The 24,213-nt window shown below is 38.6% G+C and overlaps 2 protein-coding genes across 4 annotated transcripts; both read left to right on the forward strand.

Moving 5' to 3' along the window:
- Positions 1-5,626: 5,626 nt before the first annotated feature.
- LOC146519779 (visual system homeobox 2) lies at positions 5,627-11,133 on the forward strand. Of its 3 annotated transcripts, XM_085157268.1 has the most exons (5): positions 5,627-5,810; positions 7,790-7,882; positions 7,981-8,549; positions 8,852-9,009; positions 9,467-11,133. In XM_085157268.1, exons 3-5 carry the CDS (start codon positions 8,315-8,317, stop codon positions 9,839-9,841), a joined length of 768 nt encoding a protein of 255 aa, XP_085013394.1. In that variant the 5' UTR covers positions 5,627-5,810; positions 7,790-7,882; positions 7,981-8,314; the 3' UTR covers positions 9,842-11,133. The 3 variants fall into 3 exon arrangements, with proteins under 3 accessions (XP_085013394.1, XP_085013393.1, XP_085013395.1); XM_085157267.1 differs by lacking the exon at positions 7,790-7,882; XM_085157269.1 differs by lacking the exon at positions 7,790-7,882 and having other exon boundaries at positions 8,106-8,549.
- Positions 11,134-12,239: 1,106 nt separating this feature from the next.
- micall2a (mical-like 2a) lies at positions 12,240-23,990 on the forward strand. The gene is made up of 18 exons (XM_085157266.1): positions 12,240-12,370; positions 12,520-12,686; positions 13,009-13,057; positions 14,956-15,097; positions 15,258-15,424; positions 15,636-15,766; positions 15,860-16,381; positions 16,494-16,678; positions 17,844-17,898; positions 18,322-18,521; positions 19,284-19,391; positions 19,589-19,653; positions 19,833-19,956; positions 22,701-22,803; positions 23,177-23,250; positions 23,328-23,442; positions 23,553-23,599; positions 23,678-23,990. The coding sequence occupies exons 2-18, from the start codon at positions 12,544-12,546 to the stop codon at positions 23,755-23,757; spliced, it is 2,310 nt and encodes a 769-aa protein (XP_085013392.1). The 5' UTR covers positions 12,240-12,370; positions 12,520-12,543; the 3' UTR covers positions 23,758-23,990.
- The last annotated feature ends 223 nt before the right edge of the window (positions 23,991-24,213 follow it).

Raw genomic sequence — 24,213 nt, forward strand, 5'->3', positions numbered from 1 at the left:
ACACTTTGATGGAACTTAATATGGAAAGCAGTTTAAAGTTCAAAATGTAGCAACAGAAATTTCACAAGAACCCATTATTAGCTTTCAAAATAATATTTTAGCACCTCAAAAAAAAAAAGATTGAACGGAGGAAAAATTCATGCTGTAAGGATTCATTTCATTCCAATATTTCTTGGATCCTGATAAAACTGGAAACAGCTGTCACATGTACGCTTGCTCTTCACTGGGGTGTAACAGACAAATTAAAGGCGTGATGCACATGCTGTGATGGAAACCATTTTGCCATGAAAGTGTGAGTTGTTTTGCCCAGTGCCAGTGACTTCATCTGGAAACCTCTTGATGGAGTCAAAGGGATAAGTTAAACAATGTGCAGGCATGCCGGTAAACTAGCAAAGTGGACATCCACATTTATGGTAAATTAACCATGGTGGTAATTGTTCAATCACACAGACCAAAGGCTTCTTTGAAGATGTGATGTGGGTAGGCCGTTTTACAACGTAGAGTGCTCCTGGTGTTTTGTTACATAGGAGGACGTGGAGATGCAGTCGCAGCACGGTTGAGGATCATCAGCGATGGTAAGACATGCCCACACTGGTGGGTCAGTGGAATCTGTCATTCAGAAATGTTCAGTCACCCATTGAGATATATGGGCCTGGCAGCTAGAAGCAGTTTTTCTTCAGATCAAAATAATGTGTTTTTTCTTATAAAAAAACAACAATAACAAAACTGTTGGACAAAGTGCTATAAAAACGTATTGGGGACTGTCACAGGGTGACTTGTGACAACAATGATGTTCATAATTCAAATTTTAAACGTTTTAAAAATGATATCGTGCACCATACTTGCTGTGTGATATGTTAATTGCACCTGTATGGTGTCCTGTAACTCGCCAAAAATTCTGTTTATGGTTATCAGTCAACAGACTACACAAGTCCAAGCAGCTTGGGCTCTTGGTCCGGCGCCAGCATCCCATTGGCTGGACAGCAGTGAGGCGGAACAGAGATGAGTGACAGCGAACGAGGAAGTGGTGGGAGGGAGAGCGGGGGGCCAAGCCTATTGCTGAATAGCCTGATGGACCACTGACAAGTTAACAACCTCTGTCTTTATTCATCATACCAATCCAGATGCACTCAAAGGCAGCTGCAGAGAGCTAAATGTTTGCGTGATCACTGTTAACATTTTGCTTCATGGTAAAATAAAGAATCCTTTCAAAAAAAACAAATCTACTGCAGAAAGTAATTATGCACTAAATGTATTTTGGCACCGGCTTTAACTGTTGATTTAAGGGTAAAGAGTTCAGAATAAAAGTAAATGTTATTCGTATTTAAAGCCGTGAACGCCAACTCTGGCTCGTAGTCATGACCACTTGCAAAACAACAGTGGCTAGTCGGTACTCCTTATCACATTTCAGATTTCTCCCTGCTCATTTGCAGCTCCAACACTGAGGCTTCTCATATGGTCTCCAGCCCCCAAAACACACACTCTTGTGTTAAGGCCGTGACCTTGGTGGGGGTGGGGGTGGACTAATCTACCAAACGGTTTAAGTTGTGGTTAAAACATTTCAGCTCCATCTCAACCTGCGGTACACTTTTCTTTTTTTAACAGCAGTCACTTGTGCATAACGAGTGCTTGGAGTTTTCATTTTTACAGAACATTTTGCTGTAATTGTTTGGCACTATACTATTTGAATGCTATAATTGGTTTGCTCAGTGTAAGATCACTTTAATTTGAATACACAGTCTTAATATTTCTTCCAGCACCAACCATGCAAGTGTTGGAAAAATCACCGATTTTCCCCCGTCTGTGTCAAAGTGGACAGTAAATGAGCGGCAAGCAGGAATGCCGACCACTGGAGGCCTTTTGGTCTCCTTCTCAGCTGCAGGAGGGGCCCTGATGTGCCACTACCTGCCCATGCACATCTGTCTGCTCTCCGTCTTCCTCTCAATGGCACCCTCGTCTTAGATCATCTCCTTTTACTCCACGCTTGAGTTGCACTTGGCTTGCATGGAAAAAATGTGGACCGTCTCTCGCCTCTCTTCTCCCTGGCACTTTGATGTCTCAAGTGTGATTGCTTTTGGATTGTGGCCGCTTTCCCTTGAAGGTTTTGACATGAAAAGCAGGCTGGGCTCTCAGGTTTATCCCATGGCCAGTGATCCAGGACTAAAACAATCAACCAGCTCGCTGTGGGATACTGTTACCAGCGAGAGTGAGGCACCAACCATGGGGGCTTCCTCAGTCATCATACTTTTTCTCCCCTCTAAACTAAAATATTTTAGGTGTGTTGATTGAATTATACAAATCCAAGCTCCCATTAATAGATTTTAGACTTAAGTTTGTGCTGACAGTTGACACTAAAATATATAGCAGCTAGAGAATACATTACAATACATTCCCAATGTGTTTGCAGAGGTGGACAACTGAAATGATCCAACATTTTTTAATGAATTAAAAAGAAATGAGGCTAGTAATTGCAGTTAAAATTGACCCAATCAGATAAGTATGATAATGTGACACGTCATTAACAGCAGAGGCATAAGTGACAACCCTTAAGCTTCACTTATACTTTCATTAAATATTGAATCTGTGCTCATTGCTGTTCCAGCCTGCAAATTACACCAGATAGATAAATTCCCATGACAGTGGAGCTGACGATAATCATCCATCTTCGCATGACATTTGGCAGAACTCTTGTTTTATGAGCTAAAGTGCCACTGGAGTGGATCAGAAAAAATAATAATGCACAGTGTTCACGATCTCTATTAGAGCAGATGGTATCTTATGACAACGAGGGCAGAGCGTGACAGTTAATCCACTTCAGCCATGTCTGTCAAGGAAAAAAGTGGGTAAATAGCCTGAGTGATTTAATTTAAATTTCAGCTTAGTGAAAGTGTTTTTTTTTTGTGCAACAAATTTAAAGATATAAAAAGTTTCCTGCATCAGTGAAAAAGTCTTATTAATAGCTTTAAATAGAGTTATCATGTCTTCAGTAGATATTTATAAACTATATTTTTAGGTTATTTTATACATAGGTTTGTTTGGAGATATTGAGATTATTATTTTCCCCGACTAATATTTATATACTTGAAAACTGAACCTACAGATAATTATCAGCTCCTGAGTCACGCAGCTCTTGTAATGTTGTTTTTGGCTGCGGCCAGAAGCTGTTTTAGGTTACAAAGTTAAAGAAAAAACAAGTTGCAGACAGACTCACTCTGCAACTTCCTGATGTGCTTGCTATAGACACTTTAAGTATTTTCTTTAAGAGTTGAAGGAGACCAAAACTGACTAATTCAAGAGCATTAATTATAGACAAAGATTTATCAGGAATCTGGATATTCAATTCATACTTCCCTATGCTTATTTTTAACTGGATCTACTGAAAAGCAGCTGTTTGATAAAATGTTTGCCATATCAACCCGAAAGTGATAAAGTCATGGTAAAAAGGAGATACACCTTCTGCCAGTTCTAGGGGTTTACATATCAGGACATAATAAAAGGTTATCTAGTTCTTAACAGGTCTTATATTAGATAAGTACAATTCCAGGTGAACAACAAAACAAGTCTTATTACAATGTGTCATTATGTATTTGGCAAACATTAAGTCAGACTGCAGAAGACGTATCTGAAAAATGGTTCCATTGGAAGGTAAGTATTGGAGGGTAAGTAGCAGCCAGGTGCTGATAATCAATTGCACGAGATTAATTGATCATTAGCAAGTGTGAGCACTTCTATAAAAGCAGGATTTTGCAGATATGGAGCATTCAGGTGTATGTTAACACAATGCTAAGGGGGTGGTATATCAGCAATAATCTTAAAGAAGCACTTTAAGCAAATCAGCACAAACACCTCAAACCACCTGTCAAGCACGGTGGTGGAGGGGTCATGAACACAACTCCTCTGTATACTAAAGTATTCTAGAGTGAAATTTGAGGCTGTCTGTCCAATAGCTGACTTTTGTACCAAATTGGGTGGATTGAACTGCTTTGGATTGAACTCAAGCATCGCTGTAAAGAGAGTTGACAATGATCCAAGAGACTGATTCGGTCATACACGAAATAATTACTTAAAGTTATTGCTGCCAGAAGTCCTTATGTAAACTGTTGGCTCATGAGTTGTACTGTAGTTTTCACACACTGCTTCTGTATTTTGACTTTGTTAAATAGTGACATTTATATACACTGCTGCCAGATGGCTATATAACAGTCACACTGGCTTTCAGGTGTATACAAATTTCAAATCTGAATAATGATTTTTGTCTAATAGTACTTTTCTGCTTCTTTATGTCAGATAGAGTTGATGATTGGTTTTAAATTCAAGTGTGACTGAAGTGGAAGAAACAAAACACTTTACTTCACTTTGAGACCAAAAAACTGATTTAACTTTTTTTTTTTTTTTTTTTTTTAACTTTCACAATGAATAATTTCAAGCTCAAACATGCCAATTTCAAGCTAAAGACACGTGAAGAGCATCCCACTGGTGACTTACTAAAATCTCAGATAATGTGTAGTCCGTCCCTTCACTTGAAGGTCTGCTAATAATACAATGATTGCCACTTTAGCTGTGGATCTCCAGTGTTGTCATTCAAGAAGCTGGAACTCCAATACAGGCTGGCATTAGCCATTACTATTGTTGTCTTAATGCCTCCTTCAATTATCCACTATCAGGCTTTTTGAGCAACTACTGTCAGAACCTCCCCCGCTGGTTTTTCACCAATCTTGTCCCTGATTATCTGGATCAATGGGCATTAAAGGACCCCAGCACAGACAAATAGAAGTAGTTTGAGGGTGGGAAAAGGGGTCTACTTTCAGACAATCCAGAAATCCCTGTAACTATCTGTGTGCCAGGGACAAACAGAATGGCTATTCAGTCGTCAGTCCCGCCACACACAGTGTTTATTTAGCCACAGCTCAAACCAGACACTTCTAATCTATTTTCCTTTTCCCTGCAAACCCAAGAAATTATTTCTCTCAATCGCCATCTGTCCTTACCCATCCCTACATGCATACGCTTCCACGTGAGTAGAAAGTAGTGCTAAAACCTGTTAATTGTTGAGTTGGCTCACTTAAAATGATAGATCATTCATACTGATTAATAGTGCAGTTAGAAGTGCTGTTTCCTTGGGTTGGGGTGATTTGATTGCTAAAGAGATGCTAAAATGCTTTATTAGCTGACATTTCATTGTTGTTAGGTTTTTGTTATGGAATCATAATGTAGGGAAAACGAGCAATCTTTATCTGCAATTCAAGACAAGACACTCCACCTAAATACTGGCTTTCAGGTACAACTCAGGCTGTAAAGACATCCGAATTGCTCAACCCCTAATCCTGCCTCCTAATTTAGTGTTTGAACAGGTGCAGATGAAAGGGCCACACAGGTGATGGATTTGCAGTCCTCACAGCACGTATAGGAATGACCATCCTGTGACTCACCTTAGCTCTGACCAGCTGCCTCTTGCAGAGATCCCAGGCTGATCAAAGCCACCTCAGCGCGCCAGCTCTGTGGTGACAACACTGACAGCGGAGTGTTTTCACCACCGTTTGAGCTGACGAGCAGTTAGAAAGAGATGTTGTTAGGTGATGTGTAACTTTGGATTAATTGACACACCTGGGTTTAATTCTCACAGACAGTGCTGGAGATCATCTCATCAGAGAGCAATCACCACTAAGCTACAGCTGTCTTGCTTTTTAAAAAAAAAAGTGTTAATAATCTTCGTGCCTTGGCTGTTAATGTGTTGATGTGTTAGCTTTGATCTGAGATGGAAGAATCCCATCAGGGCTTGACTACTGACTACATACTTTACAGCTGTGGAAGTAAGATTATCATTACCAAACACATGATATGATAAAACTATTTTGCTGTAACTACAGAACATTTTTAGATTTTATGTCTCACTAGTTTGCTTCTAACGTGGGTTTTCATAGGGGATAAGTGACAGAATACAAATACACAAAAATAGAAAATTGCCTTTTTAAAGATTTGCTATCAAGGACATATCCTTCTGATGCAATGTTTGTTAAAAGATATATTTGACAATTTGGTTCCTCTTTAAAACTTGTATTTTATCAGATGTGCGAAAAGTGGCATTTTTGATTCTGGTTTAGTGAACAAGTGACAGTATTGTTATTATGAGGGTTGCTTTCCACATAATATGAGAACCTTAACCTCCTAGGACCTGGCGTCCACATATGTGGACATCACATTTTGGGATGTCTAGACCAAAATACAAAATTTTGCTCTACAAGGGCGTGATATTCACTTATGAGGACATTATACTGCCTCAGTTCTATCGAAATTTAAAACTAATATCCTCATATGTGGATCTCATTTCTCTCAGAAACAAAAATCAGGTAAAAAATAAAATAAAATCTGGTAATTCTTTGTTTTTACGTTGACCAGGTCCCAAACAGCCCAAATAGCAAAGAGAATTTACAAATGCATGCCATGAAACAGTTCGGGTCTTAGGAGGTTAAACATTTGAAGAAACCTACCCTTGCATGTAGATACCCTTTGTTATGGACGCTTGGTTACTTCCTTAAGCAAGTAACCCTAACACAGTGAGTTAGCAGTTAGAGTACTTATGATCGCATTTAAAGTGTGCTAGAATTTCAAACATCCACAGGAGACCATTAATTTAAAGAAGTGTTATAAAATTTATTCCAATTCATGCAGCTCTTGATGATATGCTTTTAAAAGTTGTAAACCTTTAAGTTTATCATCTTAAATGTTAACTACCCCCTATAGATAACATGCTAAAATGTACCTATGTACCTTTTTTTTTCTTCAAACACTGGCTCTGTATGATATCAGCGAGAGTGGATATACCTACTATGGTCATTTTAGGCAGGGAAACTCCACCCACCTGTGGTTGAAACCTGCAGTCTGCTAACAGAAAGCCAAATGGAAGATGGGCTATACAACAAAGCAGTATTATGAACTATAAATGCAAGAAACATCAGTAGAGTGCAAGAATAAAGGTTTGAAAAATTACCTTAATAGGCTTCTTCTAGCATTTTTTTTAAACTCAGAAGAATACAAAGTACAGCGAACACAGGTGAGACAAGTTATTATTTTTGATCTTTAGTCATCTACAGGAGACTGAGATTATTACATTAGATTTTCTGGAGTTATAATGGGAGTCTGCCAAATTGTAAATGAGTAAATTAGTTGTAAACAAACAAACAAAAAAACACTGTCCGGGACCAAATTTTGCAAAAGAAGATGTCTAGGATATAGAGTATAGAATATGTATAGGATAAAGCAAAATGCACACAATAAAAATACTTTATGTTTTTATTGTTTTTTTTTTTTTTTTACATTTTAACTAACTTGGTTTATCTATTTGAATATTTAAATAGTTTATTTTATCATGTAAAAATAATTTGTGCTGCACTTCTGCTACTGTGTAAGATGAGTGGCATGATGTACAGCTATCCTTGCTGTTGTTAAAAAAACATAACAGCATTCATTTACTAAAAACAATAAACTCAAACCAGCATGGAGGCAAATGATCCACCGTGGTGAGCCCTGAAAGGGAACAGCCAAAAAAAAGAAGAAGAAGAAAATCAAAAACAATAACACTGAGACCTGCTATTCAGGTTCAGCTACCGTTGTATTTACTTCCATTCCACAAAACCGAACAACTGCTTTCATTATGTCTCCTGTACAGTAATTTGTTGCTATTATATCTGACAACCGTTGAACTAGTTGTCTGAAGCGTATGCGCCTAAGTGAACATAAACATCTCTGCTACTTACTGAGCTGCCATTTGTCTCACTCACTGAAATTTCAGGAGCCAAAGATGTTGCAACTTGTCCCTGAAAAGCAGAGAGAGCGAGAGAGAGTGAGAGGAGGTTTGGGGCATGTCTGAAAAAGATTGCAGGATGTATGTGGTTGGAGAAGAGATGACAAATACAGTAAATAGTGATGGGGTGATACTATTAATCCTGTGAGAAACAAGTCATAGTTCTTTTGTTTTTTTAGGCCATAAAGCTACATCTGTTTAGATGTCATGTGACTGGGAAAAGAGGGGAAGATGATTGGAGGGGAAGGGAAGAAAGCTAAGGTGAGCCCACCTCCACCGCTCAAGTCTTACCTTTCCTCTTCAGGCAACACCTTGTACCTGGGCTGAGCACCTCAGCAGCAAACAGCAGCTCTGACAACCAAGTGGATGCATCTGCTGGACAATCGTAGCTCTTTAATTTTCTCTTCTATTTGTACCCTGGACCTTGGAATGCATTTCACCTCTCTACCAGCAAACCTCTAGAAGTCAACCAGACCCTTTTCAGTGGACTGACGTTAAATATTGGACTTGGACATGTTTGGCGCAGGGCAGCTGGTATCCTCTCTCCTTCCTGCAGTTTTCCATTCACCTGCAGCTCATTTTTTTCCTGCCTTCCCAGCCAGACTGGGCTCTCAACCTCAGTTCCTAATCCCGGGGCCTTTTATCAGCTATGAATCCCTGAGGAATTATCTGCAGCCAGAGCTATGCAAGGAAGCTTTGCTCCTGGCCACACAGGCGGTCGGGATTGGGCCACTCACAGAGAGCATAGGTGAGTTTAAGCCACAGCTGCTGTAGCCAAAATGGGACTGATTGTATCATACTGGACTTGTTCAGATAGAGCGTAGCCAAACTGGCACAGTATGACCAGTCTCAAAGACAGTCTGTGAGCACCATCTGATTGCAGTGTAAATGTTTACAAAAGACTGACTAACAGCTCGTAACTAACAATCAATTATCAAGCAGTGTTAAATTGGGCCTAATGATTGCTGTGCTAATTATCCAATCTAGAGCCATTAGTTCCTTGTCACCCATTGGCGATTGTGTAATTGGTGCTTGTGGTGCGCTTTCCAGATGAACAGAGGCCAGTGAAGCAGCGTCGTGCACGGGCCAACTACAGCAGCTGGCAGCTGGAGGAGCTGGAGAAGGCATTCGAGACCACCCACTACCCGGACATCTTCATGAGGGAAGCCCTGGCCCTCAGACTGGACCTTATTGAGGCCAGAATCCAGGTGATTGGCACGACGAACTCCTGCTGGAGTTGTTGACTTTGTACTCATTTAGCTGATATTAATTTTTACGCACAGTGTGCAAATTTGCCTTTAGCCCTACTGTTTATTTTCCATCATAGGCATGTTTGACAATACTTACAATAATTCACAGTAAAATCATCTTGCACACCAAATAAAGGAAAATGCCTGGAGAAAAAAATAGTATTTTATTCTATATAAATACAATAACTTGACTAGATTAATCTGTAATTTTTTTGCTATCCATATGGGTCAAGATTCATTTCTGTCCCAACAGAAATGTAATCACAGTTTCAGCTGATACCAGTATGAAAGCAATTCTTGACTAAAGATACATCAGAGCTTGTTTAGTGCAGTTACATTTCAACTATTGTTTTTTAACTATATAATCTCCATGTTATTTACATTCTTAAATTATATCTCTTTCATTTATTCCAAGGTTTGGTTTCAAAACCGCCGTGCAAAAATGAGACGGCAACTGAAACTCCAGGGCCAGTGTCCAGGGCCTTATGTGAAAAGGGACAACGATGAAACATCTCCAAAAGCGAGCAAGAGTTTAAAACACACAGAGAGATCGGACGGTGAGCACTGGGAGAAACAACAGGAAGATGAAGGTTATCCATGGACAACCCAGAAGTTGGGGAAGTGGGAGAGGCCGGAGGGGCCGAGCTCAGAGGAGCTCCGCTCCTGCAGCATTGCTAAGCTGCGGGCCAAAGCCAGAGAGCACGAGGCTGAGATCCAAGGCAATGTAAGCATGTCAGGAGGCACCAAACAGTCACAAACACAGGAAACTGATGCCACGCACAATGACTGATCATTTTCAATCTTCCTGTTTATACATGAGTTGGAACTTTTGGGGGAAGTGGAACTTAAATATTTAGCCGTCATTAGCTGAATATATGTATGTCTATATATTCTGTAAGATTTTATATTGAAAAATAAAATTTACATAATGTCAAAGTTTAAGGTTTTGGCTTTACCGTGCATTCCAACTGACTTTTAACTTTCTTTATGTTTTCTTGAGCACATATATATGCAAATGATCATGTCTTTTTATATGCTGAATACAGTTTTAGATACACCTCAGATATGTGCAGTGGCATCCACTCCCAATGAATGGTAGATGCTTCATGGTGGGGCCTCAACATGTAACAATGACAAATGATAAATGTGGACGTCTTATTGTGTCAGCCTATCAGGGCAAAACTGAAATGGGATACACTCAATCTGTAAATGATTTCAGCACGACAACCATCCCTGACCTCTTGGGTTACCTCCACACACAGGCAGGATGTCTACATGCAGCCACACGTCCTCACAGGAAACAACGCAAATAGCTAAAAAATGAAATCATGAAGACTAACTGCAGTATTTACGCTCATTTATTAGACATTTAATACTAACTAATACAACATTTCTGTTACAAAATCTACATTTATTCATTTCTGATGTCGGGTCAAAACTTTACCTCATGTTTAATATTGAGGTTAAAGGAGATAGAAGTGGTCTACAACACATTTAAAAAAAGATATTTCTCATATTTGCATAGTAGCGCTTGTGAGAGGGGTGGTTTGGTTCTCTTTGGAACCTTTAGGTGTTTTTGGATCAACAAACCCTGTTGTTTAATTCCTCTGTACTATAATTACAGCCTATTTATTTAGTATTGGGAAATTGTGCTCTGATGTGCTGAATCACACACAGAAGTGTGGAAAGATATATGGTTGATGATATGTGCTCTGTGCCTCTTGAATTGTTCCTGCTTCACCTAAACTTCTAGATTTTAAAGATACTAATTATGTTACGTGTGCCTTGTTTATAGAGTTGACCACAGGTTGAAAGCGGTATGATAACAGTGTGACACTGCCCCCTTCTGGGCTTCAATACGTCTTTAGACAGGACAAGGCGACAAATATTGTTTGTCTTTTTTTTTTTTTGTTTGTTGTTGTTGTTTTTTTTTTACATGTACCGACTGAATGCGTTTTTTTTTTTATTGTAACGTATTGAAACTTTTTTTTTTTAAATTGTTGTCTACAATAGTTTTAGACTTTGCTTTCATATTCTGAGTCACCCTGTGTCAATTAATAAACAATTCATGTCTTACAGTAATTGTGACATGTATCGATGATGAGGTCAGTGTGGGTTGCTCCCAGTTCAAAGACTCAATTTCAGCTCTGGTCTCACACTAATTACATTCTCTGTGTCAGAGGTTTGAATACTCATGGATGAGGTCTGGGTCAAATTTGATTTGGGACTACTTTTCAAAACGGACCGGGGAAGCACACAGACTTATTTTGTTCTCAGTTAAGGTGAAATCACTCTGCAAGCTGTCTTTGCGAATCAAATGTCTAAGTATTCAGTTTACTACATAGTAAAATTGCCCATAAATTAACATATAACTTTTCCCTAAGATTTAATGGGACATGGCGACATGGGTTAATTGGGTCAGAATCTTTAGATGAGGCTTGCTGGCCTCAATTAGTCCCCAATTAGGCCGCACACAAAGAACAATAAGGTTAAAGAATGCATGTAGAAGAGCATTAACTATCTTATGTACACTGTCTGAGGTAGCAATACTGGGGTTTTATACTCTAGATATCCCAGAGCACACTTGTTCTTCAAAGCTTAGCTCGAAGGATATTTTTATTTAGCATTAAATTAATATATTATGGCCATAAAACCTCTGTCCTCAGAAAGTTCCAGCTGTCGTTTAGTTATGTCTCTTATGTCTGTTTAACTATAACTGTCATGTCATTATGTTCAATTAATATATTTTATTTAATTTGATCTTTTTAACTACATCTTTAAAGATATAACTGAAAACGCAATTTCGTAACTGGCTCCCGTGCATATAAGTCCAACACTGTGTTTTACCAACAAAATAAAATCAAGAAGCGCTTTTTCCACGATCATCATTTTGGCTGTCATACCAGGGTCAATAAATGCAATAAAGACTATTAGAGAAGATGGTTCAAATGTGGCATAATTGTGAAAAAAAAAAAGGTCAGGTGAGACAAGCACGAGGATCTAAAAACACTAAATAACAACATGTGCTGTCTGATAACAGATTACACTAACCTACCTACTAACTGGATTTAACCTTCATTTGGTTTTCTGAACATCATTTAACTCAATAATCCCACCCCAGGGAAAATAAATAAATAATAGGTCAGCATGATCCACTTCTCTCTGGGATTAAAACGTGCATGAATTATGAACATCAGACTTAGCCAAATTTCCTTAGCTGGATGAGCTTTTCTTCAACTGTCGTGAATGACGAATCGGCAGTGGCGTCAATTAGTGAAATGAGCCGAGAAACATACACCAGCAGCACTTCGCAGAGTCGGTGAGTCAGACAAGCAGGTGAAAGAAGGAAACAGGACGCAGCTGCAGTTCGCAGATCACGGTCAAAGCCAGCACAGAGACACGTTGTTTTATATCTGTCTTTCCTCTCACTCCGTCACACCTCCTGCCTGTTGCACACTTTGTCTGCAGTAGTGGTTCTGTCGCGCTACAAGCATGGCTGCCATCAAAGCTTTGGAGCAGTGGTGTAAAATGCAATGTGAGGGCTACAGAGATGTGGCCATCACCAACATGACGACTTCATTCAGGAACGGGTTGGCTTTTTGTGCGCTAATACACAAGTACAGACCGGACCTGCTGTAAGTATTGAAAACTTTTTCTTTTCTCCCAAAACTTTACTTTGGTTTGGTCAAGTACTTTAATAATTGTAATACATATAGACAGCCTGCCTCCTCCAATAATTTACCCTTATTTTGTTTTTAATATTTTAGTTGTATAAGTACTAACTTAAGTGATCCTTATTCTTATTTCTGTGTTTTATTAATACATTGTCATTTGTTCAGTTTCATACTACTGTTTTTTTCTTCTTTTAAATATATATTTTTTTCTACATGCTGTAAAAGAGCTATTCTGGGTAGTTGAGGTAACTTCTCTGTGTTCATTGTATTCCTGTTTTCCCAGAGACTATGACTCACTCAGAAAGGAGGATGTGTTTGAGAACAACAGACTGGTAAGATGTCAAGATGTTCAGCCTTTGTCTTACTGAGAGGAGCAGACTTCATACACAAACTGCAAAATCTGATGTAGCAGAAAACATCCACTTCATTAACCCCAGACATGACGGGCCACGCAGCAACACGCTGTTTGTTCTTGCCTTGGCATCTATGCAGCAGATTGGACAAATATTTAGCTGTTTCAATTTTCACAGCACAGCAGATTAAGCAAAAGCCATATCTCTCTACTAATTTTAGACTCCTGTCAAACTCAACCTTTCTCAATCTTTGCTCTTGCTCTGTCCGTTTGAACTCATCTATTCGGTTAACCCCTGCATGACATGAGCAGCACAGCTGGGACCTCTCCATTATTTAGTTTTCTACCCTCTTGTCGGCTTCCTCTGAGGGTTACAGGCCCTGCAGTAAGTGTGCTACAGTACGCGCTCCGTACGACTTCCTTGTTGTTTTCGATCATCTTGGCTGTGTCAGCAGCAAACCTGAGCTCAGGGGAGAAGCTCTCAAGTCTATTCATTTTGAATGAGGCTTTACTGTCGTCTGCCACTCGGTCCTTATGGTGACTGTTCCCTTGAAGGCACTGCTGATACATACATCTTGAATGGTATACGAGAACAAAACGATTTGTGGGCAAAGAACTGTGTTTGGTCAAGGTTAAGTTGGATACACTGCTGAAGATGCTCCCTCTACTGAAACATGAGAGAGCACCTGGTAATTCACACCCTTTCTATATTTCATGAATGGTGTCACGCTTCTTACGGGTAGGGCTGGATGATAAATTGGATTTTAATTTCAGGTACAATCTAGTATGAAATTGCTTCTTAGAATTCATTTTCACCATAAAGCTCTAATTTTGTTTTGTGTTAGAAATAAAGCACACCCCTTTACCTGACAGTGGTGTGTTTTTACACTCTAAAAGCCTAAGCTATTTAGTTCAGCTCAAGCCACGTGGACAGAAAGCGAGCCTTTTGTTCAACAAGACCTATCGAGAGAAGTAATTGAAGGAAGGATTCTGTAGGAGAACATGGTCATTGGAAACCGATTTTTTATTTTTTTTTATTTTTATCCCAGCTGCCTTTATTTCCAGGGTCTTTAACACGGTCTGCAATGGAGGAGTTGGCCTATGCTCCTCCTCCTGTTGCCAGCAGCAGAGGTCTTCTGATGTTTATGAGTTCACTGGGCCTCTTGTTGCCCTTATCTGAACCCACAGACGTCTCACAGTGGAGGCCAGCAGAGCAACCGGTTGCTTCATAGTCAAAAACATCCACTATTCTGTACCTATGGGCCTAACTCCTGATTGAACACCCATTTTCCCTATCTCCGATACTCTGTTATTTATTTTTATATTACTGGAGGTTTAGGAAAATCCCCCATGTACAGGGATAGGGGGTGGTGGTGGGGTTAAAGGTGAGTCAATTCTATATATTTTAATTTAATAAATAACCGTGTTAGACTTTTTTTCCCTACCCATGAGCTGAAATTTGTGGTTTTGTCCACTTGAACTCCTCAGTATCCCCTTCTTTTATATATGCCCACTTGCTATTCCGTAAGGCTTTTCTTTAAATTTAATGAGCATATCCAGGCTGATCCTAAACAATGCACTGATATCCCGCTCTTCCCATCCTCTTTCTTATCCCTACAAGCTCACAGGAAGTGTGCCATTCATTATAGAGCCCTTTCCAAACCTCCTAGGGTTGTGCCACAGAATACCGCCTGTCTATTTAAAGTAGATTGTATTGTGTGACATATTTACACATGCTGTAACTGTAGGAGTTAGCCCAGCCAATGCCATGTTTTTACATGGAAAAAGTGTTTTGGATATGCCTACTTTGTTTGTCATATTTAGTTGGAGATGGGGGCTGTTGGTTAAACTTTGATTTATTTATTTTTTTCTCTTAAGGCTTTTCAGATCGCAGAGGAGAAGCTGGGGATCCCAGCTTTGTTAGATGCAGAGGACATGGTGGCTTTAAGAATCCCAGACAGGCTGAGCATTCTTACCTACGTCTCCCAGTACTACAACTACTTCAAAGGACGGCCTCCCAGTGAGAATATGTCTGCTTTAAAAATCCCTAGCAACTGCATTTGAGTAGTTCATCCTCTTTAATTCTGAGCTTTTTCCCTTATATATTTCTTTTTTATGTACAGGCTGAGGTATTTTTTCCCCCCAACTCTTTGACACTAATGATGTTTTACTGTCTTCAGTGGGAGGTGTAAAAAGGCCAGCAGAGGGCTCCAAGGAGGAGCCATCGGAGAAAAAAAATCTCCCAGTGGTTGCCAAAAGCTTTGTATCTAAAACTGCCACTGAGAGTTGTTTACCTTCCACTCACACAGCTCAGACCTCACCCAAATTGGCAAGAGCTTCTACTCAGGTCAGTAGTCATGTCAAACGGCACGTCATCAGTCAGCTAAAATTAAAGCTGTGTGTTAAAACGTCTTTCTTTTACACACCTTTGCTTTTTAAAGGAATAATATTTAGGATTAAACATAGCATTTATTTTCAGTGGGTCACCAAAGGAATCCTAGGGGAAATGGGATACCTTTCTGGATCAATGTTTTCTCACTTTTGATTCTTTTTCACAGAAGGTAGTTTTGGCTGAAAACACCAACAAAAACGGGACTCTCAATAGCAAATGTGTTTCATGCAAGGGCCATGTTCATCTTGTTCAGAGGCACTTTGTGGAAGGCAAGCTCTATCACAGAAGCTGTTTCAAGTAAGAATTTAATCTATATTCATAGATGCTTTTCCCCCCTGCACAGGGGCTTATTCCATTAATAATTTAATATTAATAAACTTCCACCACCAGGTGTGGCGAGTGCGCCAGCGTACTTCATGTAGGCAGTTACAAACCTGGGACGGATCCAGACACTTTTATCTGTAACTCCCACCAGAACACTTCCAAGACTTCCTCCTTTGAGGCTCTGATCAAAAATGGTCTCACCAGTTCAGCTGCGCGACCACTAAATGATGCCAGCCTAAAACGGCCTTCACCACACCCGCCTTCGGTGTTGTCAGCCCCACTGAATAATGTTTTGAAACCAGTTGCTCCTACTCCAACCTCCCAGTCCTGGACGGCCTCAGCCCAGAAGACACAGGCTGCCCGGCAGAAGTTTTTCCAGGCTGTGCCACAAGTTACTGAAATCTCCAAAGTCAACAACAGGAAGCCAACAGAGCAATCTAGTGTTCAAGTAAGGCCAAAGGTCCCGACTGATGATGATGATGATCGAAAGAGCCAGTCGAGGGTAATGGTTGGGAAAAAACTAGCAGAGCAAAACTACAACAATAATAACAAACACCCATTTACAATCCGATCGGCGGATGAGAGATGGTGAGCATTGCATTAGTATACAATCTATAGCCATGAATGCACTGTCCTTCTGAAGGAAACTTTCCCACAGTCTTTTTTTAAAGCTGATGGCGAGGGCTTTCTCTGTCCCCAGGTTTGGTGATGAGCCAAGTTTAGCTGACAGCTCTGCTTTGAAAAAGGATAAATGCAGCCAAGCCTCAGCAGGAAACTACGCAGGACAGCCCTCCACCACTCAGGCAAACAATAAGGAATTGCCATGTCTAAAGGCCATCAATAAAGACAACACAGGGCCAACAACTGTACACAAAACCACCAAAGGCAAGCTCCACTAAATTCATTTTACTTGTGTCTGATCCATTATTTGACATCCAGCCAGCATCCACCCACCCCCACCATTCAGTCTGTCTCTCACATTCCTAGAAAACAAAGCCCTTTTGTCATTTTTGCCCTATTTATAAAACCAGTGCATCTCGCATGCTGATAGCTGACATTTTAATTCCTGTCTCACACTAATGAACTTTCATAGTTGAACTGTCATTCTCCTGGGATGGATGTGCATGCACGGGTGTCACATTCTGACTGTCGGTGGGTTTGTAGACAGAAATACAATTACTGGTGGGTCTATTGAGAATGGCTTTTCAGTCACTTTTACTTTTAGCATTGATGGAAGTTTTCCAGACATGGAAATGAAGTCTGTTTCTTACTAATATTAACCATATGTTGACTGGACATTACGCCAAGGTCAGTGATTAAAGCATCATTTTGGTCTTGTGTACAGACGAGAATGTGGAGCGCAATCATTTTATTGGAGTGCTGTGAATACCTAGATAATGAAATCAGTAACTGTGCGCTTGACAGCTGTTTAGACGAGTGTGACACACGAGTCGAGCGAATTTTATTTATTTTTTTGTTTATTGTGTACAATAACTTGGAAGTGCCGCGAGTGTGCACGTCATCGACAAAGCAGATGTCTCATAAGCTGCAATGTGCCATCTTCTCTCGTTCTAAAAGTTTTAAAACGGTAGTTACACAAGATTATAAGATGAAGTGTAATGACAGATTTACCATTGTGCTTTTTATTCGCCAAGGTTAATGCAGAGTTAGACGTTTGTGATCATTGCGATTCGTGTTATTGTTGCCAGCAAGATTATGAAAAAGACTGCCAAGTGAGATGCTGGGAAACTTGGTGGCGATGCCAATCACAGGCACAAGAACCACCTCTGAAATTTTGAAACGCTTTCTTTAAATTGAGGAAAGTATCATTGATCTTTGTGGAGGAATGCCCTTCTGCTTCAGCAAGAAAAAACGAATCGCTGGAAACGACATCATTTTTGTTGCTTCAGCTGTTTATCAAGCGAGTCCTTTCTTAAATGCAGTGATATGCCGTTATAGTTTTCACATCTAAGTATTCATGGTCTTTGGAGACTAGCAATAATGACCTTATTTTTCATTTTTGGTTTTACTGTCTGTCGTTTCTCTACAGATCCAGTATACCATGAGTGGCAAAGAAAACCTGTTAAAACCGAACTCAGGCTAATGTAAGTATTTACAGTTGCTCGGCTGAAAGTTGAAAAGCTGCACAAGTGGACCAGAATGTCTTGAAAGACTCGCCTTGAAATACATCTGACCTATCAGATTATTTACTCTCCAGAACGCAGAATCATCTTCGTCCATCTCTTTTATTGCTGACTGGCTCAAAGTGGAGCCGCTAGTTCTATCCCCCATCTTAACAAGTCCTGAGGAGTGCAAGGCCTGAACTCCTCCTTTCCTACTCCTTAACACTAGATTTTCTCATTTCTAACCCCTGCTGATGATTCCTCAACTGTTTTCATCACCTTTTTAACATTTCAAAATTTAAGGTGAGGTTGTTACTCGTCTGAACTATTAGTACATTTCGCCTGTGTCGGATTAAAGCCTCTGTATTAAAATAATAAGTTCATTTCTTTGTTTATATCTTACAGAGATGCTGAACCTGAAGCATTTACTGAAAATCATAAAGCTGAATTCATGTCCACACCTCCATCTAATGTCTCAATTAGTCCAACAAGGCTTCCTCTGGCTCAAACACCTGCAGCACCAGGAGTTAGCTTTGCTCTGTTTGATCCTGCGTGCTGCAGGGAAGTCAGTCCCCAGAAACCTCAGCCTGCCTCTGAAATCCTAGGTGAGAGGCTTCTTTGCATTATAATGAGAGACATTTGTCTGCTGATATATTAAATGAATTGAGTGTTTGATGTCAAAGTGAACCCGAACTAGCTTGCAAGGAACCTCTCTGTAAATGTTTTGGTGACTCAAGCACTTTTGTCTTGGCCATTTTCATGTTTAAATAACAAAGTTCAGTCATGTGTGAATGGAATCAATTAATACACACTGAGAGCAGCAATACCCAAATAAAGCAACTGTATGTGTATTTTATATTTTATATTTTATTTTATTTATTTGGCTAACTTATTCAAGCTCTTGAAAAATCTAAAGCGACACAAGGAAACTATGAAGTTGGTGGAAAATTTGCACTTTCATCTATTAAGATGGTAAAATAGCTGTACTTTTAATTTTCTTTTTTTGGGGAGGGGGGAGGGTGATTGGGTTCTAACCAAAAATATTATTTATAATCTAGACTGTATGAGAAGTCGAGAGCATCAACACAAAGAATGAAATATATTCTTGGTAGTTTGTATGAAATTTTATGCCAGTTTTAGTTGGCTTATTTTAGTGAAAACTATAAATGTGAACCTGATGGTTTTGCTTGAGGAAATGCTAAATGGATTACTCTAGCCAATGGGACCCATCCTGTGTATGCTCTGAACGTCCACAAAATTATACACACCCTATTGTATTAGTTCCCATATTAAACAAACAAAATGAAAACAAAGTTTTGTGAACTCTGCACTTCTGCAGCGTTTAAGGCCTCTTCTCTTTATTTTAGATTTTAAATTTGGGAGTTGCTTGCCTGTGAAATCCTCACCCAGACTGCCAGCTGTGAAATCTATTAGCTCTTCAACTACTTTTCCAGCCAATCATGGAAATCCATCAGGTTGTTTCCCATCTTTTTAATAGCTATCAAAGCCAAATATACATGATTTCAGATTTCTTGTTGATTTCATATGAAAAGTGTATAAATACATTTAAAAATTGTTATTTTATTGAAAACAGGTTAAGTCATATGTGACAATACTTTTCTAAAACGCTGCCATGAAAGGACTATCTAATCCTATTTTATCTACCTCTTAGCTGCTAAAAAGGGAAAGTATTTGTCACCCACCAACGCCTCCAGGACTGAAATGAGGTCACCCTCTGTAAGTTCCTTCCATTAAGTCTCTTAAGAGATTAATTAACAGCTCTACAAATATGCTTTCATTACATTCCCAGCAAAAAATGGATGACCTTCTTTACATTAAAGTGGCCAAAGTCAGAATTTTCAAATTACGATAATCTTTACTTGACAGTGACTCTTAAATTCTCTGTTTTGCACCAGGTAAGGTCTTATCATATCCCAATGGAGCAGATTGAAAGGGATCTGAATGATATTGAGACAAACTTGGCTCATTTGGAGAAGGAGGGTGTGGAGCTGGAACAGAAGCTCCGAAGCTGTGAGGAAGGTACGTTTTGTGTCTTCCACTTCTTCTCCTTTTTACTTGTAAAAACATACAAATATTAAACAATGCAATCAATAGTCCACTTTCAGACACGGTTCATGAGACATTTAGTAGCTGGCTTTTCACTCTTAACTCTGCAGCGTAGTTCCATATTATTTCTGAACAAGTGTGAGGGCAGTAGTGTGGTAATAAGCTGGATATGATATGGAAATGGCAAGTTACCACATCTTGATTACAAATGAATATCATGTGATATCTTACATTACTAATTACTTTAGTAATATTACACTAAAATTTAATAAGGGGCCAAAATCTAGGGGTAATACAATGAAAACATACATGCCTTTGAGGCAAACCCAATTATTAATCGTACAGTATATTGGTAATTATATCATAACTTGTTAGGAATAAATATAAGTTGCATCTGTGCATTTACATTTTTCATACACTGATTTATTTTTTTTTTTTAAGTGGTAGTAACCTCATAATCATAAGGGTATTTTGGGTGATGCTTTACCATATCAGGATAGTATTATCATACTGTGATTATGGGATCTTGTTTCCCCAGCATTTCTCCTTATTCACAAGGTCACAATGCAAATATCTTTTTTTTCCTTCAATTATTATTATTATTATTATTATTATTATTATTTGTAAATTTGTTTAAAGTTGTGGCATATTGTCTATTGTAGTTTCTTATTTCTATGGTAATGTAAAAACCAGGAATCAGGGTTTCAAAATGCTGATTTGTATCTAATTCCATGTTAATAACCTCTTAAAGCAAAAGCTACTACATCTTTCCATACAATCATCACATTGCTTGAAGCATGATTATCTTGAAACGTGAAGGATTTTCTGTGTAATAACAAGAAGTTTGAGCTGCAAGATGTTTATACTAAATTTTATTGTGGTATCTCCTTTTTTATTTTATTTTATCCTATCCCATCTGTAACATCTATATCACTGAATATGACCAATTATGACATCTGTATATGTGGATCGGACTAAGCTAGGTAATATTTAATACCTGGCCATTTCTGAACAACAGGGGGGGTGGTAGACCCTTCACCGCTATGTTGGTTTGAATGAGGTAATATTCTAAAGCAAAAGGTGTCTTGCAATAACCTTAAACTAAAATTTGACATCATATTTTTGTTTGAACTGCTGAATCACTCTGCTGCATTGGTGAGTTGTATCTTGGGTGCTTCACACATTTGCTCACCATCGTGTGTGTGTGTGTGTGTGTGTGTGTGTGTGTGTGTGTGCGTGCGTAGGGGAATTGCCTGCCATTTCTATTAGTGTTTCTGCAGTCAAATGAGGTGAGAGGCACAGCTAGCCCACAGGGATGTTGCGTCTCCTTTGAGGTAGTAGGAGTAGGGGGCCTTATTGCTTTGCTCAAGGTCAACATGACTTGGATATAGTAATAAAAATATATATGTGTGTGTGTATTGTGGTCGATTGCTTTTTCTTTTTTTTTCCTCCTCTACATGCCACCCAGGAAGCCTGAGCATGCAGTCACTTGGCCAGAATTTAACATAATTTCCACACTACCTAGGAGATCATCTACTTCTCAACTGGAATTTGTTGGCATAAAAACTAAACCCTGGCACTCCGGTTCAGTTCAGAATCAAATCATGTTTGTTCTGGTAATGACAGGATGTGTGGGGCTCTGTCCTCTGTCTCTGCAGCTCGCTCTCTGTTGTAAATGTGACTTGATTGATTGGTCGCTAATTAGGATTAGCAAAATATTCAGCCTAAAATCAATTGATCCACCTACTCGGGTATGACTCGGTGAAGCAGCAAATTTAAGCACTGTTTCAGTGCATGTCGGAGTACTGTGGTGGACCAATACTGAAAAGTATACACCGTATCCTGAAAACCTTAAATATTGAATCATCTTGGATGGTAAATTGCATTGTTCCCTGCATCATGTATCCATAATTCATCCATTCTCACATTTCCTTTAAAATCTGAGTAATAATATAACTTCTCAGGGCTGAAAATGAAATTTTAAAATGCTTCCAGTTTAACCCCACATAATGAAAGCTTTGGAAAAATATAAGCAGTATTGTTGTGAATGATTTAATTAGCAATTCATTAATTTTTTTACTGGATTGGTTTTTGAGTAAATTGCAAAAAGATGTTTGTCAACAAAACATTGTATTGTAAAGTCGATGCCACAGGAATGATGACTGACAAACTAAAGTGTCTATAGACAGTTTTTTTGTAACATCATGTTCTGTGACATACATTTTGATATTATTAAAAAAAATAGATTTGGGTTTGGCAGGCTAAGCTCCATTTTAAGATTGTTGGCTGTGACATAGTGTCTTAATAAAGGTGACAGCGTGGTTCCAGGATGTGAGTCACTTCTTCTCTTAATAAAAATCGAGAACCACCTACCTGCATATGAGCCAAATTATCCTAACCCCCCTAATTTCTACTTAATGTTTTTCTTGCAAACAGTGTGGTTGAGTCTGCTCAAGTGGGGTATTTTTATTTTCATTTTTTTTAAGTTTGCTCTTGGAGTATATCAGTTAACATCACAACAGCACCAAATATTTGGCTTAAGTGAAATGATAAATGTTATGAGCTTGTTAAATAAACATCTAGTCAGTGATCATAAATGCTTGATTTACTACAATATATACACATCAGTGATTGAATAACAAGACCAAGACCATTCTAAAACGTTTTATTTTATTTTTTGAATAAATTCAGCTGAGTGTTACTAACATGTTTTGCAGATGGAGAAGGTGACATCTTGATGGACCCACTGATGGTCGACTGGTTTAACCTCATTCGAAAAAAACAAATGTTCATTAGGAAAGAATCAGAGCTCGTTTACATGTGAGTATTATTGAAGGATCGATGTAGGTTGAGAATATTAAATGACCCTTTCTTCATTATTCGGGGAATTATTACTCATTTGGATAATTTTTGTTTACACCAGAAAGCTTTTGAACAATATTCTTACTTTGACTTGACTTTGAGACTTGAAAGTTGGATTTCTCTTTTATATATTTGATTATATTAATTCCAAACCTTATTTATTGTAACTTTTATTTTCTTTAAAGATTTTTCCCTCATTGTTTGTACACAATTTTTACACTTTTACTTGGATTTAACATTAGGACAAAAATCAAACTCAAAATTTTTAGGATTGTTTAGAAGTTTTAGATACAATGTGAGTTTTGAATTTGTATTTGGTGTTAAAACTCAGAGCCAGGACTCAAGAGCTGGAGCAGCAGCAGCCAGGTGTTGAGGGGGAACTTCGCAGGCTGCTCGAGAAGCCAGGTAAGTGCTCGGTCTCTTTGCCTGTCAGCATCTGTCTTACTTCCTTTTCCGACATGCGGTTGTTAACATTGTCACAGATCATTTAAAGTCCAGAGAGGAACAACGGCAGGAGAAGAAACTAATGCAGAAATTGATGGAGATCGTGGATGGCAGAAACGCAATTGTGGAGGGTCTCGATGAGGACAGGCTGAGGTAACATGATCAATCTTCTAATTAATTCTTAAGTACAATGCAGTTAATCTTAAAGATTGATGTGGTAAAAAGATATGACAGTGCTTAGTTTGATTTTTGGCTAATTTCAGGGAAGTGGAGGAAGATCAGCAGTTGAATAAAATGATGCAAAACCTTGGTAAGCAACATATAAAATGTCTTTTTTTCTGTTTCAATTTGATTTGAGTTGTTAATATACTGGTTTTGTTGAGAACAGGAGTGAAGAAAGCCAAAAATGAAAGGAAATCCTCCATCTCAAAAGTGTTCAGGCGAAGAAGTAAAAGACGCTTTGAATGATCCTAAAGGGGATTATTTGATTTATTTTTATTTTTTTACTAAATTGTCATTATTTCTATTGTATTAATATTCCTTTTAAATATTTAACTTTTTTATGTATAATTTGTGCTCATGGGAAAGATAACAGAAGAGATCTCAAATTAGGAAGGATGTACCAAGCCATATTTTGTCTATACACCATTTAAAAAGAAGGAAAAAAAAAAAAAAAAAATCGGTGCAAATGTTTTTGTTTTTTTGTTTAGAAAATCACTTTCAATTCTTGGTTTGTTGCTACTCCACTGTTGTTCCACTGTTAAGGTTGTTCGTATAGAAAATTCTCATTTTCTGTTAATATAATTCCAGTCTCACTAAAGTAAAACGAATATCACATTTGGGGATATACTAATTTTTTTATAGATATATATTCTTGGAATAAAGTAACCTTTTTAACCATTTTAAAATCGCACATGGTTTAAA

Source organism: Neolamprologus multifasciatus, chromosome 4 (genome assembly GCF_963576455.1).
Source record: "Neolamprologus multifasciatus chromosome 4, fNeoMul1.2, whole genome shotgun sequence".
Classification (NCBI taxonomy): domain Eukaryota; kingdom Metazoa; phylum Chordata; class Actinopteri; order Cichliformes; family Cichlidae; genus Neolamprologus; species Neolamprologus multifasciatus.

Coding starts and splice junctions, on each gene's coding strand:
- LOC146519779 (XM_085157268.1), top strand. CDS start 8,315: ATGTTTGGCGCAGGGCAGCTGGTATCCTCTCTCCTTCCTGCAGTTTTC. Junction 8,550..8,851: donor GCCACTCACAGAGAGCATAG/GTGAGTTTAAGC, acceptor TGCGCTTTCCAG/ATGAACAGAGGCCAGTGAAG. Junction 9,010..9,466: donor TTATTGAGGCCAGAATCCAG/GTGATTGGCACG, acceptor ATTTATTCCAAG/GTTTGGTTTCAAAACCGCCG.
- micall2a (XM_085157266.1), top strand. CDS start 12,544: ATGGCTGCCATCAAAGCTTTGGAGCAGTGGTGTAAAATGCAATGTGAG. Junction 17,899..18,321: donor AAAACCGAACTCAGGCTAAT/GTAAGTATTTAC, acceptor TATATCTTACAG/AGATGCTGAACCTGAAGCAT. Junction 19,957..22,700: donor GCTCCGAAGCTGTGAGGAAG/GTACGTTTTGTG, acceptor CATGTTTTGCAG/ATGGAGAAGGTGACATCTTG.